Source organism: Martes martes (genome assembly GCF_963455335.1).
Source record: "Martes martes genome assembly, chromosome: 3".
NCBI classification, from domain to species: domain Eukaryota; kingdom Metazoa; phylum Chordata; class Mammalia; order Carnivora; family Mustelidae; genus Martes; species Martes martes.
The window spans coordinates 106,923,755-106,943,074 of NC_137890.1; the positions used below are offsets into that span (position 1 = coordinate 106,923,755).

General features: G+C 33.0%; 1 protein-coding gene across 1 annotated transcript in view; it reads right to left on the reverse strand.

Annotated features, from left to right (window-relative positions):
* Nucleotides 1-19,320, reverse strand: part of LRP1B (LDL receptor related protein 1B) — a gene marked incomplete at both ends in the record, with an annotated part of 1,929,835 nt that overhangs the window by 141,453 nt on the left and 1,769,062 nt on the right. Inside the window, 2 exons of the mRNA XM_080798957.1 lie at nucleotides 3,045-3,151; nucleotides 10,197-10,313. Coding sequence (XP_080655083.1) covers nucleotides 3,045-3,151; nucleotides 10,197-10,313 — 224 coding nt within the window. The remainder of the gene's footprint in view (nucleotides 1-3,044; nucleotides 3,152-10,196; nucleotides 10,314-19,320) is intronic.

The following is a 19,320-nucleotide window of genomic DNA, read 5'->3' on the forward strand; positions in this document are numbered from 1 at the left end:
AGTGAATAATGAAATTTTTGTTTTTTAAAAGTAATATATAAACACATGTATTTTTATACATGTATTGTATTTCTATCCATTACAGTCACTTTTTTTAACCCTGGTATTCAAGTTGTCCCTTTGATTAGCAGAAAATCCCTTCAATTAGCTCCTATGTATTCTGGATGTTATAGTAATAGTCTTGTTCTGGCTTAACAAGATGTTAGTGGCTCATTTTGTCAATTTCCTTTTTCAGATCTAGAACTGAACATTTCTCAAAGGAGTTTTGTCTCCTTTAATTGGAAAATGGTATTTAGAGGCCACTATGTGAATGTTAGGGTCAGTCTATAATGCTGAGATGTCATCAGTTTAGCTAGGAATTACTAAGAGTAAGATAAATCAAAATCTCTTACTGATACTTGTGAATTTAATATTACAGAATTTTATTTACTTTTTTGTTCCTACATTGGTATCTCCTTTCTTTTACTTAAAAATTGTGAGTGCGAATAATATGAAAACAACTAAGCATTTGATCTCTTATTTTCAATATATGCAAGCTTCAAATTACCTAAACCAATATTATTACCAAATATATGAACACAGTTTAAGATTCATTTGCATTTTTTTGTCCACACAATGCAATATACTTAATGCAGAGGCTAAATACTGTATTTTAAAGCCACTTTAAATAATTCTTTTCTGCTATTAGTGTGATACACAATGACGTTGATCCCAGTTATTATTATTGTTTAGCTGGATATGAACAAGCTAATTACATTATCAGTTAACATCCTTATAAAACCTCATAATTTTATCTTTTGTTTCTAAGATGAGAGTATCCTGTGTGTAACTTGGCTTTCTAGCCATTTGTTCAGTTCACTTTTTTTTTTTTTTAAGATTTTATTTATCTATTTGACAGACAGAGATCAAAAGTAGGCAGAGAGGCACAGAGAGAGAGAGAGGGAAGCAGACTCCCTGCTGAGCAGGGAGCTCGACACTGGGCTCAATCCCAGGACCCTGGGATCAGGACCTGAGCCGAAGGAGAGGCTTAACCCACTGAACCACCCAGAACCCCTGTTCAGTTCACTGTTTTGTTTGCTTCTTTGTTTGTCAATGTAACCTGGCATTCCAAACCTTAAAAAGAAAAGAGAAATCAACTGCCTGTAGTGTTAGACACTTCATTACTTACAGACTATACTAAATGGCTGTAAACGTAGAGGAAGATCACCTTTAAGACTGGGTTCAGTGCATAAACAATGAATCTTGGAACACTGAAAAAATAAAGTTAAATTAAAAAAATAAAAAAAATTAAATAAAAAAAAGAACGTAATTTAGATTCCCTAGGGGCATTATCATGAAAATGTCTGAGTAATGGAGTTCTAGTCAGCCATCAAGGAACTGCATAACTTCCATTAATTTAGGGCATGAGATAAATAGTGCTAATAAAAATATCTAATCTACTTTCATTTGAATTAAGATTTTGAAAAAGATGTGTTTGAGTCTGTTTACATACCTTGGATATCTAGTGAATAACATGGAAGATGAAATCATAAGCCTTAAGCAGTATATCCTTACCTCTTGAGGTTTCAGGGATTACACAGGGTAGGTTAAACAAACTTCCATGGTATGTATGAGTTTATGTGAAAAGTGTTTCATTGGGTAACATTTAAGATAATTTTTGAATAAATGGATACTAAGTAAACATGTAGCTGGGCAATGTAAGAGTTTAGCTCTCCTATGAATTTATTTTATTTTGTTTTGACTTGTTTGTGAACAGCCCCATGAATATAAGTGGTATTTTTCAATTTCTCCTGAGACACCTTTGCAACCCCCAAGATTTAGGTTTTCTGGCTTTTAGGTGAGAAGTTAAAAACATTTGTTTCCAAAATCTAGGCTTCTGAATGTGACTGGGGACTTTTCCAACACAGTGTGAAAATGGAGAAGTGTCCAATCTTAATAAGGATACCTGAAGACTGGGAAAGAACCAGTCTGCATGGGTTCTATAAATACAATGTCATCCAAAGATGCAGAAAATCAGTGGATGAGTAAGGAAGTTTGACCTGAAACACAGAAACCTCTAGAATAGCAGAGAAGATTCTCTTTAGGCAAACCTAGAGTCAATGGGATGACCTTCATGAGGGGAAGGTTCATATGTGAGACCTTCCAGAACAGCAGAGCTCTCAAAATTCATTGTACCCTAGAACAAACCATGGTGGCCACTGAGGACCAGACACTTCATTTTTCATTTATCTCTGAGTAGGACTGATTTCACCAGTGCTGTGTTCCTGATATTAATATGGAAAATCATTAACAGAGAAAATCATGAATAGTGATTATTACTGGACTTTTCTCTATTTGAAAGTGAAGGATTACAATTCACTTTAGATTTGATTGATAAAAAGATATTAACTGTGTATCATATACTTTTTAAAAAATATTTATAGAGTAATTAACAGCTGAGACACAAATACATAGAGGCATAAATAGTAAATTGTGTGAAACATTATAAGTGTTAACACAGTCTAAGTTTCCAGAATCATCCAGAAATATTCCAGAGTTTTTCACATAGACCTTATTATAAATAGGTTGTGATTCATCATCTAAGCAAAGCTGAACCTGTGGTTTCATGAAAATTGATGACCCGCACCGAAGTCTATAAGAGTGTATCTACTGAGGAAAGAGACTGGGGAGAAGAAACTGTTTAAAATGCATAAAAATATTAGTTCTGACTATAAATATTGCAGCAAATTTATGAACAAATTCACAGATGGCAAAGGCACCAGCTATAGGGAATAAGGTTTCCAAACATCTTATTCCCAACCCAGCCATTCACCACTTGAGGTAAAACAGATTATAAAATTAACTGTCAATAGTAGCACAAGAGCTATTCCCTGTGCTGGTGTGTGCCACACAGCACTTAGATATAATACTACTTATCACACTGTGTCAGGAGTAAAGTGCATTTCAGAACTGTCCATGTCACACCTCACTGGATTGAATAATAATAATTATAAATGTGAGTCTAAAGAACTTTCTTTTTTGTTTGGCTTGGCAAAGTGGCTTACCTCGTCAGAGCCATCTGCACAGTCAAAATCTCCATCACACCAGAACCTTGAAGAAACGCAGTCCCCATTGGCACAGAGAAAATCTTTCAGTGTGCAGGTCTGTGGCTCTGGGGACACAAAAAAATAGCACAGCTTTATTCTATTATATGCAACTGCATTCTAAATTTATATGCCATATAGTATGAGCTGGCTTTATGAAAAAAGAAGTTAGACAAGCAGAACCAATAAATTCTTTAGAAAAAAGTGTTTCATGAAGCATCTTTGGGACGTATATAATGATTTTTCACATTTATTTTAAAGTCATGAATAGAAAGTGATATTTCAGAAAAAAAAAGTATAAAAGACAACTGATAGCCTACTTTGATAACATCAAAGTAAAATAAAAGACACAGAAATCTACATATTACATAATAAAAAATCTTTTTCAGCTGTTGGAATTCTGTTATTTTATGTATTTAGTTTAAGTAAGTAAGATGTTTTGTAACTGTACTCATGGGGCTATTTACTAATTGAGTTGTAAGTCCAGCCTTTGGCTCTTGACTTCTATTTTGCATTCTAATGACTTCCTAATTCGTCAATTTTGTCTCCAGAAAATCTCGAGTTCATTAAAAAAAGAAGGGCACATGGGGATATTATTGGACATGACTGGGCCGGTAAGAGTGGAAGGGACAGAAGGAGGCTCTTTTTAAAAACTGCCTCTTTGTTTATGCAATGTTTTGCTGATGTTCTGTATCATTTACCTGTCATTTTAGATAATTTGCCAGTTATTGATTTAACTATGATTCACCATCTTCCACACAGGATATAAGCCAAAGAGTATGACTTGCTACTTGGCTTACCTCTGATATGGAGTATGTTTCCTCTGAACAATGAAATAGGATTTTAGGAATTTTTCCCTGTGGGTAATTGATATGACCGCTAGAGATCATCTCTTGTTTAGTTCTTATTCTCTAAACAGAACTGATATCTGGCATGAGGGAAGACCCCTTTTTGTTTTCTCTACTCTAAATGTATTTACAGCTGCCTCACACACAATGATACTCTTACTCAAGTGAAGTAGGAATAACAGACATTTAATTTAAGGAGTATCCACATGAAGCCCAATTTTCTGCATAAAGATTTTAGTTCTTTCAGCCCGCATTTGAATATTGCTCTACACAATCACTTAGTTTCTAGCTGTCAGGTAATGGCATCAATGTTTGGTATCATGAAGGCTCTTATATTTCCGTAGAAAAATCCCTCATGAGACCAGTGCAATATGGAAAGTGTAATATGTATCAGCATTTTGTTCTGCTTTGGGACTTACCTTCGTCTACAGTGTGAATTTCAGTCTATGAATAAGACAAAATGCTATTCAGTGGGATGAGAAAAAGCCACTTAACAGGAGGATCCCCCTCATTTCTCAACATTCCTTTGTTTAGTGAGCATGACAATTACAGTTTCTCCTTTTGTCTTTGCATTATATGTACATACACCACATTTTAATCTTAAAAAACAACGGTTTAATACCACTACTTAACAATAATAATTCCTACCAACTAGTGATTGCTTATTTGTTGTTAAGCAGTAGGTGAAGTTAATGCTAAGCACAGGAATTAACTCAGCAATTAATCCTAACAACTGTATGAGGTAGGTACTATTATAGGACCCTTTCGTCAATGAGTAAACTGAGGCACAGAGAGGATAAAGAACTTCCTCCCAATCACCCTGCAGGCAGAAGAGCTAGTATTGAACTTGAACATACGCAATCTGATATTAGGGCCTGAACTATTTACTACTAGGCCATATCATTGCCCCCCATACTACTGAGGAAATAAGGTGTTCACATATTACAGAGATTAACAATAAAGCCCTGAGATCAAGTTACTTGCTGAAGGTTCATTTAAAAATAAAAATTAAAAAAATAAAAAATTTATCTTATCATTCCTCCATGCTGAAGCCATTTCACCCTCCTGTTCGCAGACATGCAGTTTTCTTCTTAGGGAAAACAAATTATAGTGAAATTAATAAATTAATTAATAAAGAAGTGCTTAATCTATTTAATAGTGGTCAATAACAATCAAAATGATTTTCATTAAAGAATTAGAGAGTATTTTTTAAATACATTGTATTTAAATGTTTACAAGTAACAGCAGTAGAAATATCAAATTTCATGGAGTTGGAGGTATCTGGATGGGATTTTTTTTCCTTTAATATTTTAACTTGACTTTATCTTAAACACAGGTGTGTTCATCATATGCCAAACAACAATGACTTCACAAACTTTGACACACTTTGCTATAGGAAGGGTTGAAGGTTGTTGATCTAAGATGATAACAAGTTATGTTATAAAGTATTTCGAAGCATTTGACCAATAATTCCACAGAACGGTTGTTCTATAGAGACTTTGTTAACATCATTAATTACTCTATTCTGATATGGGCACAGAGGAACTGAGTGATTTGTTGGAAAAAGTTTTTTCAGTGCATATGAAATTCTGTAAGTTTCTAGCATGCTTTTAAGAATGCCAGCAAAACCACTTCTGAATAATAATCATGAATTATTTATGCATAAGTGTCATCAAGGAATGGGATAGCTATAGCTAGTCTGTTTTTAACTCTCATCTATATGCCTCAGAATCTTTTGCCACTGGGTGTCTCAAAAAGAAACTCTTTCTTGAGGAAAAGGTAATTTACTTATGAAAGAAGGTCCTGCGGGATTATATTCTCTTATTGTTTCTTACCTTTGATCTTTTTTGGATAAAGTATAAGAACAATTTTAGATCTTGGAATGATAGTTAGCATTTTTCTTGTTAAAAACAAAATTAACAAAATGATTTTATCTGGAAGATAACCCATTTGGAAAGAAAACTTGAGTGTGAAAATTTCCCCAGTATTACCAAAATGTGTTTCTCACATTAACTTTCTCTGATACTACCTATGTCCCCAGATCTAAAGTAGATAGGGAACCTCACACATGAATAATTGACCAGGTTTCCATAAATCTTATCTAAACATGCCAAATTAACAAAAAGAAGCCTTTTCAGGACATCTTTTGGAAGGTCGATCTGGATTCTATAGTAAGAATAAAAAAATGGGACATTGTATGGAAAAGTCACTTCCCTCAATACTAAAGGAGGCAAAAACATACAGGCTCAGAACTGAAAAGAGCTTTGGAAGCCATCTTGCACAAAATTGAAGAAACTAAGTTTAGAAAATAAAAGTGACTTTCAAAGCCACAGAGTTAGTGGCAGAGCAGAAAGGCTTCCAGACTTCAATTTCTCTGCTGAGTATATTATCATAAACCCTTGGTGATAAGTTCAAAAGTTATATGAATGTGGGTGTAAGCATCTGAGGAGAATTTTTAGAATACAATTAGTATAACTGACATGTTATACAAATAATCTTCTGATATAAATTCAGCGTGAAAGTACTAGAAATTCAAATAAGGCAGACACAGCTTGTCTCTCTACAAAAACTTTAATCTGGTTGATCAAGTTATTTGGTGCTTTTAATTCTATTGGATTGTTAGTTACTTCTTAATAATGCAAAGATGTAAAATAATTTATCTTGCACGTCATTTACTTAGATGGCATACATGCCATATATATTGTATTTGTTGCTGATAAAGATAGTATAGATGATAGATTCGTCAGATATTTCCAAACCTTTGATACAGATGACAAAATAACTTCAATAATAAAAAAAATTGTCTTGTTTTTAAGAGCCTAAATCATTGTTGGAGCACAGTGTCCCTGCTGAACACTTAACAAGGGAAATCATCAGCAGATGATGAAAAAATGACAATGGACTAATTATCCCATATAAATATAAAAAAGTAGAAAGCATAATGGATTTAAAACATCATTGAAGTTAATAGCTCCACTATGATTCAGATTCTTCCCATATCTATGCCTGGAGTATTTCCAACACAATTTAAAGAATAAACTCATTATATGAAATTCATAAACAAGTAAGTCCAAAAGTGATTTTAACAATACATTGCTAATATTATAAATGTGTCAGGCCCTATTCTGGACCCTGATAAATAGCCCTGCTCCATACACTATTTCCAGATATTTAAATAGGAACTAAGATACATGCAAAAAAGAAATGAGTGGTATAATGGAATGCCGGGGAGTGGCTGGTTGACAGAACATGGTCAAATTTAAAAAAAAAGATGCTGTTGGGGCGCCTGGGTGGCTCATTGGGTTAAGCAGCTGCCTTAGCCTCAGATCCTGATCCCAGGTGGGATCGAGCCCTGCATCGGGCTCTCTGCTCAGCAGGGATCCTGCTTCTTCCTCTCCCTCTGCCTGCTGTTCTGCCTACGTGCGCACTCTCTCTCTCTCTCTCAAAAAAAAAAAAAAAAGATGCTGTTGTTGTTTTTAACTCTAAGGCTAATTTATTATCTCTGCTATACTTCTCTACTTAATATTTTCCAACAATAACCACCAAATGTGAACCAAAATGCACACAATTGACTAATGATATTTAGAAAATGTGTAACAGTATACTGTTATCTTTTTTGCTATACTGTTATCATATATACATATTAAAATCAAATTTATATATGTGATGTGTTATATAGAGAGTTGTGATCACAATATGTAAATAGTAATTTATATGTATATATAATAATTTTATTATAATTATATACAAGAAGTTCTAATAGTTTCAATAGATAATGAGAAATTGCAAATATCTTGATAGCATTTTATATAGGAGCAGTATCTTTTCTAAAGCTGACTTCCATATGACCAATTTCTAGGTGTTCTATATAGCTATTATGTATTATTTTCTCTTTCTTCATTGACCGAGCTTCTGTCCATGTAGAACTGCTAATATTTTCGATGTTTGAACATTCTCATTTCTTTGGGTCTATTCATACGCTATGTTCAAATACCACCCAGTTATCTAGATCCCTCAGTCCTTCCTCTTATACATTCTTATGCGTTTACCATGTTACCAGTTCTCTGACACTGGTCCTGTGTATGCCCTCTACCCTACCATGTCACAACTATAACATGCTTCCTTCTTGTTCACTGTCATTAGTCCCCTGCAAATTCATCAGTGTTGCTATCTTACGCCACATGATCAGAATGAATGGGAACTAAAATTGATTCACACATAATTGGGTGTTTTATACTGCAATGCTTGGTATTGTAGCCACTCTCTTGCTTTTTCTTAAGAGTTCCGTGGCTACAGTGATTTATCACTAACTTTTCCCAGTGATGAGTGAGAGGCGTGTTCCTTCTTGTGTTCTTGCCTAAAAAAATGACTTTTAGGAGTTGCCAGCAAAACCATTCTCAACCACCTAGGAAACCCTTCCCCAATGAAAGAAACCCTTCATTCTTCTTCCCCTTCTTCTCCAGTTTAGCAGTAACCTAACTTCTCACACAATTTCAACCACCCCTTGAACAAAGTATTTTCAAAGATGTAAGTTTCCAACGTGAACTTCTCACTTCCCCTCTCCTGTTCTCAACATCCTTCAATCTTAAGGCACTTCTTCTCAGGTGTCTTATTGACAAGTAACACTCAATGTATCTAAAATTAAGCTAAATAGTTTTTTTTATATTTAAGCACCGAAACAGAAGTGAATTAAACAGAAAGTGTGTATATAATTGGCTCATTTTTGTATTTGACCTTCTATTCCTGCCACTCTTACCTCATTAGGTTTTTATTTTAATCACTGGATAGAATTTGAAAACCTGCTTTACAAAAGAATCTGGAACACTCTAATGACTCTTTAAGATATACATATATATACATATGTATATATATACACACACACATATATATACACACACATATGTATGTGTGTGTATATATATATATATATATGTATTTTTTTAAGATTTTATTTATTTGAGAGAGAGAGAGAGAGACAGCAAGAGAAGGAACACAAACAGGGGGAGTGGGAGGGAGAGAAGCAGGCCTCCCACTGAGCAGGGAGCCTGATGTAGGGCTCCATCCCAGGACCCTGGGATCATGACCTGAGCTGAAGGCAGATGCTTAAGGACTGAGCCACCCAGACACCCCTATTTGCAATATTGTTTACCTTTTTAAAGAGTAAGATCAGTTGAGATATCTATATGTGAAGGAGTAATAAAAGGTCCCCAAATCAGAGTATTCCATAATCCTAATGATCCAGAGGTTTCATACTTAATGTACCTGATGCTCAAACACCAGTCAGATTAAGTTTCAAAAGTTGCTTTCAAAAAATTTGATAATTTGCAAACTGAATATCCAAGTGGTTTATTAAGGCTGTGACTCTACTAATTATACACTTTAGTAGAAAATTTTCCTATGTTTTAACATAACAATATCTATTTCATCTCCTGTGTCTTAGGAAATGAATACTCTTAGTCCAATGTTTAAGAGTAGACACTATAGTTATCATCGAATCCTTTCTGGAAGTAAGCAGAATATAAATATTTAATAAATGGAATTTGATTATTATCTTATTTTAAAACATGATCATATTGCTTTCTTTGTTTAAACAGCACTGTGAGAAAGTGCTGGTAGGAAATATATTCAGAAATTAATGCTAGAATATAAAGATGCTGTCACAATTTTACATACTGCCATACTTTCTAGAAAGTAAAATTTTTGGACAATTATTGTCTTTTAAATTTATTACATAAAAATGCAGGAGGCAGATGATGATAATAGTGTTATTCTATTTTCAGAGAAAAGCATCCTGAATACATATGGTGTTCACCACTCCAGAGAGAATAAATGATATTTCGCTGAAAGATGCTCATGGGTAAATTTGTAGTGTAAAAGGATTTGAGACTGAAATGAAATGAATACCATCCGCTAAAGAATGATATGTTTTGTTCTGTCTCCACATCATTCAGCCCTTTGTATGAACTTGCATCAAGGGCTCACTTCATTGCATGCTAATGGGTTGCATTAAACCTCATGATACTTTCATACCAATTCTGATAACTATAAGAAAATAACTCCCAGTATGTGCATTTCAATAATTCTACCATTTGAGATTCAGGTCAATTTAGTCTGGATATTCTTGCCCAAATGTGAATATATGTATAAAAATGTGAGCTGCAGGATAGATAGGTTCAAATTCATACCTTAACTGAACTAAAAATTGCTATCCTGCTTATTGAATATGCTGTCAAGCTCACAGTGTTCTCAAGCAAGAGTTACTTACTACAGTTTTCTTCATCTGAATTATCACTGCAGTCATTTTGGCTATCACACCGCCAGTGATCTGGAATACAGTTGTTGTTTCTACACTGGAATTCGTGAGGCCCACAAGTCTTTTTATCTGTAAGAGAAAGAGCCAGAGTTTGTGTTGTTGACTTCCATGAAGACATCTCTCATAATACCCTCACTGCCATTGCCAAATCCAGGGTATATGACATTTCCTCAGACCTTAATTCAGTTACTAACTGAGAAGCATCTTTAAGAAAAGCTGAAGGCAAGTGCTAAATAAAATTCATGCTAATGTCTTGTTTTATGTTGTTTTCCAGTCTTGCTTTCATCACTAGCTAATTACAAAGCAACTGATTGGCCCACCCACATAAAGTCAAAATAAATCTATTAAAAAAATCAAAACTATTAAGAACTAACATTCTCTTTAGCACTCCCTCCCTAAGCCATCTTCTATTTCTTCTGTAAGGCAGCAGAAAGAAATGGTTATTAGTCAGAACCTGAGATTGTCATCTTACCTTTCTCCCTACCTATCAACTGATCTAAACTCAGAGAGTATAATAAAATCTAATGTGTACAGACCTCGAAAAATAATAAAGTGCCATCTCACTTGAACTCCTTAATAATCCCACTGGGTGCAAGGACTGGTATTAACTAGCCTTTCACTTTACAGATGATGAAAGACAGACTTAGAGTTTAGAAGCTTGATGAATTTTTACTATCATTAAATGGCATAGTCAATATATATATTTGTGTGTTTTTACTCTTGCTTTAATAGTCTTTACAACATAATCTGTGTCCATAATGGAGCCAGAATCAGAATGCATACAATAAGAATTTATTTAAAGTTAGATTACTCATTCTTAAATTTCTGTAAGAGTAATAGCTAACTGTATATAGTCTAAAGCACTGCATCTTAAACTTCAGTGTACATATATATAAATTACTTGGGAATTTTGCTAAAATGAAGACAATGATTGAGTAGATCTGGATTTCTAAGAAGCTCTCCAATGATGACATTCTCCTTAGGTCTATGAAATATACTGAGTAGCAAGGGCCTGAAACATAAAGATGGGATAAATTCAATAATATAATGATAATAAAATTATAAATGTCAACATATAATTTAGGACACATTCTCCTTTCATATACTTAGATCGACTCCATATTCTCACCTGTATTGGAGATCTACAGTGAGTTTAACAACTCAGACTAGTAAAATAAATTAATTAAAGGAGAAGATAAGCTATTTGTTACTAGTTGGTACTCTTTAAAATGTGTCTTATAAAATTCAAACTCAAATAAGATTAGGAAAGCAAAAGTGATTTAGATATAATTAGAAAATTAAATAATGAACATCTATTAAGGATCCAACCCACCTCTTGGTAAGCATTTTCATAAACATGATCATATTCAATTCTCATAACATCCCTCAGAAGTATTGTTATATGCATTTAAGTGAATGGGAAAATAACTCTCAAAGAGTTTAAGTAATTTCTCCAATATTACAAAAGGTATTAAATGGCAATGGAGAAGTTTATATTCAGATCTCACTCCAAAAAATTTTAACATTTCTGTGGAAATTCTCGAGACAGAATTCAAATTTTTCAAACTTGTCAAATTTGTCTACAGATAGATAGATATCTTTATATACGTCCATATATAAAGAGGTTGTCTGTCCCTTCCTTCTTCCATCCCTTTCTTCGTTGCAGCCTACCTGCCTGCTAATGATTACTCAGATCCCAACTTCTGTCACACAGTGCTATGTTTGGTGATATATCCTTTTTGCCTATGTTATACCTAAATTTAGATTTAAAAATTGGCTTAAAATTTGTAGATGTTCTAACATAGCATTTGGCACATTTCACTCAATCAATAATTGTGTTAGGATGATTGGAAACTTAAATAATGACCATTGAAAATATGGGGGTTGGGATTTGGTACTGAACTTTGTAGATGGTCATTATATTTTGGCATTTAAAACAAAATTCTCTGAGACCACTATTCTATGTTTATTTAACATGGCTTTATTTATTCTTCTTTCTGTGTTGCTTGCATTATTTTTAAATATTGTTTTAAAATTTTAGAATATAAGAAAGTCAGGAAGATCAGACCTGATCATACAAATAGACTATAGGACCTAGTATTACAACATTAGTTCCAAGCAATTTCCCATGGATACAAAGTATTGAAACAAGTATTTTTGAGGGTTTTTTTTTTCTGCATCCTATTTGTACTTTTTTTCCTCCTATGTTAAATATTTGTGTCATATTTTGTGTTTGAAAGAGATCTGCATTTATTTCTTAACAAAAACAAGTTACAGTTCATTGCAAAGATTTCCATTTGGGGCATGCAAAAACAGTAGCATTGAAAGGTTAATTGCCTTATGCAAGGTTATTCAAATTTTATGTTTCCAAATTATTTAACTTTTTGATCCATGACATTGTTTATACAAATTACAAATGCAAACCATACAATCTGTATAGCCTTGTTCTGTATTTAAAGTCTCCCTTGAGGAGATTAACGCAAATATAAATGTAAGTATATTTTTAATAGGAAAATGTATGATCAAGTTAAAACAGCAGTTCTCAAATTGGCTACACATGAAAATCATCTAGTATACTTAAAAATCCCTTTTCCCAGTCAATATCCCACATCAATAAAGTCAGACTCTCTGGGGTGTAACCTAGACATCAGTATTTTTATGAAAACTATATGTCTGATTCCAATGAACAGCCAAGATTGAAAATCACTGGCCAAAAAAACTGATTGAAGAACAGAACATATATAATTCCACATTATAATACTCTATAGTAATTAATATAAAATGTTCACAATATGAAGTTTTCTATTAATTCAAATTATTATATAGCTTTGGAACAATGTTATTTTTGGAGGGTATTATAAATATAGAGAAAACAAATGAGTTTCTGAAAACTTGTATTTTTTTTAATTTAAAATATTTTCACATGAATTACAGATACTACTAAAAATTTGATCCTCCCAGGGGGACTACCAAAATGTAGAACTGTATATGGTGTATACTGTAATACTACTGGCACTTATATACGCAAGGGTGACTTCTGGGGAAAAAAAAAAAATCTGGTGTCTGTGATGTTTTTTGAGCTAGAACTGAGGAATTGGATTGGGATACAGGAGTGGAAGAGAAATTTAAGTTTCTCATTGCACCAAAAGAAATCCAAAGGAATGTACAAACTACTGGAAGCAATAAGTGAATTTGGTAAGGCTACAGGATACAAGGACTATACATATATATATATGTATATACATAAATACATACATATTTAATTATATTTTTCTATATTAGGAATAACCAGAAATGAAATTTGCAAAAAAAGAAAGCTTTTACAATAAAATAACAAATACCTAGGAATAAAACTAGTGAAAGTTGTATAATATCTTCATACTGAAAACTGTAAAACACAACTGAGAAAAACTGAACAATGCTTAAGAAAATGCAAAAATATATCGTGCCCATAGATTAGAATACTTGAAATTTTTAAAATTTTCAAATTAATATAAAGAATTAATTCAATCTCTATCAAAATTCTAACTTGTTATTTTTAAAGAAATAGATTATCCTAAAATTATACTGAACTGTAAAGGGTTTAGAATAATAAACCAATACCGAAAAAGAGGAAAAAGTTGGAGAATTTACAATATCTGATTTCAAGAGTTTCTATAAAGCTATAGTAATTGAGAAAATGTAGTACTAAGCAAAATGAAACCAGAAATATAAGCAAACATATGTGGTCATTTTCAGCAAGGACTCAAGTCAATTTAATAGACAAAAAAAAGTCCTTTTTAGTGAATATTGATGAAAAAGTGGCTATCCATAAGAAAAACATAAATCTCAATCCATCATACTCCTTACAAAAAAATTAATCTGAGATGATCATAAACTTAATGAACATGGAAAAATATTTTCATAATCTTGGAGTAGGCAAATATTTCTTGGGCAGAACACAAAAAGAATTAATAATACACTGAAAGTTGGTACATTTGACTTCAGAAAATTAAAAAGTTTTATTCTTTAAAAGATATCATTAAGAAAATGAATAGGCAAGCAACATATTAAAAAAATATTTGCACTACAATGTATCTGGGAAATTACTTAGCTCCAGAATATATAGAAATTCTCATATCTTATACATTAACAGACAAAAGACTTGAAAAGATACTTCACCAAAAAAAAAAGATATTTGAATGCCAAATATAGGTTCTCAAAATCATCAATCATGAATCATGATTCATGAATCATGCAAATTCAAACCAGGAGATACCACTAAATACTTAGTGAAATTGCTCAAATCAAAAAGGCCACACTAAATTTTCATGAGAATACAGAGGACTTGAAACTCTCTCTTCTGGTTCTTAAAAGGTAAACATATATTACCTTATAACCCAGCAATTTTACATCTAAGTGTTCATGAAAAATGAAAACAAACATTCACAAAATAAATTCGTACAAGAAGAATAAATTCGTAACAGCAGCCTTATTTATAGTAATCAGCATCTAAGATATTCCAAGTGAGAATATATCCATGCAACTGAAAACTACTCAGATATTAAAAAAAAAATGAATTCTTGAGATATAACTTAGAAATGTTTTTAAAACTTCATGCAAATGAAAAATTCACGGGCAAAAGTGTAAATACTAAATGCATTTATGTATATGACATCCAAATACAAGCAAAAGTCATCTATGGTGTTGGAGAGGAATTGGAGGTTGTAAAGGGGAATATTAGGGGAATTGACTAAAAGGGGCATGAGGGAACTTTCTAGGGGGATGGAAGTGTTCTGGATCTTATTTTAGTGTTTGTTGAATGCTGTATAAAATTGCCAAAATTAAAGTGAACATTTTCGATCTGAGCATATAATTTTAATTATATTTTAATTAAAAATTACTTCACTATTAGATTGTAAGGCATTTGGAACATCCAAACATTTATACTACGGTAAAGAATTATTCATTTGGTCCCTCAATGCTCAGGTATATTCAAGACAGAAGGGTAGTTTGAAAGAGCATTCTGTTAAAAAAATTATTTAAAGTCTCAAAATTTAAATATTCCACACTAAGTGTAAACAACAGCATGTATGTTTCACCTCCAAATGTCTCCAGAGATTTTTTAATTTGGCATTTGAAGCTACCATGTATTCATTCTGCCCTAGACATTCATAGTATCAGTCTGTAATTATCTGTCTTCATTTTTGGGATGATGATTTCAGTTATAATAAGAGCATTGGATTTCCTAAGACATAAAATGCACTTTGTTCGCATCTGGTATCACTCTGAACCAAAAGTACAGTTAGCTTTGCCTTCCCAAAAAGCATACCTTTTGAAAATTTAGAAGGCATTCAAAAAATGCAAATAATGTGTTTTCTTATAGCTCTCAACTACAATATATGTCATTCAGAATATAGAACATGAACAATAATGTTGTCAAAAACTGCATCTTCTTTGGATATACCAAATGTTTTATTTTAATCTGTGAATTAAATGATGCTTCAAGCTGTCTATATCCCTTTTCTTTTTTTCCTCGTGAGAACATCCTAAAAAATGTATGCCACTAAAATGTTTCCAGTGAGGTTCAGTAGTGGAAAATTGTATAGGCCTTACATGTAGGTATTATATGTAGGCCTTTCATATATAATACATTTCTTTTTTTTTTTTTTCTGGTTCATTCTGCAACATAGGACAAAATAGCAAATTATATTATTAGGGAAACATTTAATTCCTCAGTGAATATGTGAAATGATGCCTACTGCATATGCATATACATATATATAATATAATAAATAATATATAATATATATGGTATGCATAATGTATATAATATATGTATATATCATATACACATGCATTTTTGTATATTATTCTTTTTAAAAAATTTTTTAGAGAGAGATTGCATGTGCCTGAGTGTAGTGGGGCAGAGGATCAGAGGAAAAGGGAGAGAGAGAATCTTAAGCAGGCTCCATGCTCAGTGAGGAACTCAATGTAGGGTTTGATCTCACCACTCTGAGATTGCGACCTGAGCTGAAATCAAGAGTTGGACACTTAATTGACCGTTCCACCTAGGTGCCCCTGTATATTAAATACTCTAAAAAAATAATATTTTAGTGATTCAAGAGATATCTAACCAAATTGAAATTATACACGGTTTCACTAGTAATACTTTACTATTGCTTTAGAAAATAAAATGTCACTTGTAAATTTACCATGTGTTTATTCAACAGCTGATCAGAATAAAATGGCTTGGAAAAATTTACATCTTGAGGGATAGGGCTCAGTTGGCCATCAACTTGAAAATATACTGTATAAAAAAAAAATTTAGAGCAAAGTTAGTAAGACTTTAGCTTGTGATTTAAGAAATGTTGGCATTCCCTCTCCCTGCAAAAACAAAAATGGGAATGTGGGTTTTTTTTGTTCTTGCTAAAGTTTTGGGTTTTTTTTTGTTTTTGTTTTCTTTTTGTTTGTTTTTTTTTGTTTTGTTTTTGTAATCACACTTTCCATCTTCCATTTCAAGAAACATTATGATTACAAACAGTTAAGTAACATGCAACAACAGTTGTTTAAAAAAAAAAAAAAGGAAACGTAGTCATAGAAACACTGAGGCAAAAAGAACTATGAGAACAATAAACTTGAGCCTTTATCATGGTAGCTGGTTGTTTCTTTTATTCCAGATTATAACATCATAGACTCTGAGAAGTATGGGGTTAGAACGGAGTACCTTCTCTTGTAGAAAACCTTGTCTTCCATTGGGGGCAGGATAACCAACTGTTAGTTATCAAAGCATAGCCTCTTCATGTAGAAGTCATTCTTTTTTTTTTTTTTTTTAAATCAACTTTAAACAATTCTGATCTCGCAGTCTAAATTCTCCTCAACATCTCTGTTAGAATCATATGGAAATAAATACCTATATAAGTTGCTTCCCAAATGTTCTAAAGCTCCTTGATGTTTTGAGCTCCTCAACAGTGATGATACAAAGGGTCATTTTTTTTCCTTATTTTCTTTAGCTGATAGGATCACTGGCACCTACTTTTTGGTAATATGAATATAGTAGATATATACCATTATTATTGGTTGGGTCTTTTTGGTCTGTTTTGAAATTACTGTTCCATATTATAATTGGTGAAGCTGTTACACATAGGTCACTACCTCTTCTGTCACAGGAGAGGATCATATGATCCTGGGTGGCCTCTTATCCTAGACTACAACTAGTTTACAATTGTCATATTATTCATGTTTAAGAAAGAAAGAAAGAAAGAAAGAAAGAAAGAAAGAAAGAAAGAAAAAAAGATTTAACAGCTTAAACCTGATACATTTTTCTTCTTTAATGTTAAATACACAAAGGAAGGCAGTGCAAGGATTATATGGTGGCTAGACAATATCCTGAGGAACACTAATTTTTATCAATCTGCTCTACCATCTTAACTAATGACTTCCATTGTTCTTAGTCACTCATGGGCCAAGATGATTACTAGTGCTTGCGTCATCACCTTGCAGGTCTGAAGAAGAAAGAGCAAAAAAATCAAAAAGAAAAAAAAAAAAAAGGAGGAAAAAAGAAAGCAAAAGAAGAGGGGCTCCTGGGTGGCTCAGTAAAGTCAAGTATCAGACCCTTGATTTCAACTTAGGTCATAATCTCAGGCTCATGAGATCAAGCCCCACATTGGGCTCTGTACTGAGTGTGGAACTTGCTTAAGATTGTTTCTCTCCCTCCTCTTCTACCTGCCCCACGCACTTCACCACCCTACAGGCACGCGCTCTCTCTCTCTAAACAAACAAACAAAAATACAAAAAAAGAAGCCCTTCTACTTGGAGGAAAACAAAAACAAAACAAAAAACAAAACCCTAAAACAGACTTCCTAGAAGTCCTATATAGCAACTCTGTTTACATTTCAATGGTCTGCATTTGGTCATGTAAAAAAATGTTGCTATAAGGGGAGATGGAGATGTGATGACTTATTCTGAATAGGAACGTGTCAACTTAAAATTTACAGTCCTGTTTCTGAGGGGGGAATGAAAACTGGGTATAGGGACAGGCATTTTAGGAGTCTCTGTTAAAAACCGAACAAGGCCAATTAAAGCCATTGGAGGTGATTTCAATGGTTACTGGAAGAGACTATTTCTTTCCTTGAGATTACAAGTACTATAGCATCAAGTTGCCATCAGTCATTTAAAAATCCACATAGAAAGTACCATTCTCAGAAGACATCAACAAAGTAACAAACAGCTTAGAAATGGAAAAAAAAAAATCATAGGACTCTTATGACTCTATGTAAATACCTGTATTCAAATTGTTCCTGAAGTCAACTCCATCCACTCCTCGGAATTGAGGCCGAAAATTTATTTTGCCACTAATTTGCATTGGGTTTCTGTCATTTACAGACAAGAGTCCTGACTGATGCAAACATTATATTATTTTATTGCTTAAAAAATGAGGGACTTCTCATATTAATGTTCTTATCTATGTGTGCTGATTTACATAATTCCTAGGCTATTTCATTGGTTTATAATTACCTGGGAAATGCAATCACTTTCCACAAGAAGCCTCAGAATTAGTCTCTATTTAAAAGTAATTTGCAAATCCAGGCTTCCATGAAGATGGGAGATGGTACAAACACCCCCCCCCCTTTTTTAGCTTCTTCTCTATGTGGCATATGCTGTTGCCGCCTCTAGTGATATTGATTATCTGGAAAGCTGCAGGTTGCCTTGTATTGTAAAGTGTTTGGTGGATCTGAAAATTAATTTCATGTTACTTCCCATCAATCACGGTAATATTCCTCAATGAACACTTACTTGCACAGCCTGTTCTTTTAGGGGAAGTGGAAAGAATCTGTGGATGCACCAGTAGTTGAGAATAACAATGCCAGATGTTGCTTGTCCCAGGGGGATCCTACTACTCCTCCTTCACTTTTGAATTTTTACTTATTTTTTAACTTTTACATTATTCTTCTAGGTAGAGAAGAGAAAGGCTTATAAAGTAAAACAAACTACCAATGACATATTTTCTTTATAAAGAGGTGAATCTATAAGAAGCCTGCTCTCTGAAAGCTCCAATAATGACATTTTATAAATTGCATGTCAATGCAATGTAATT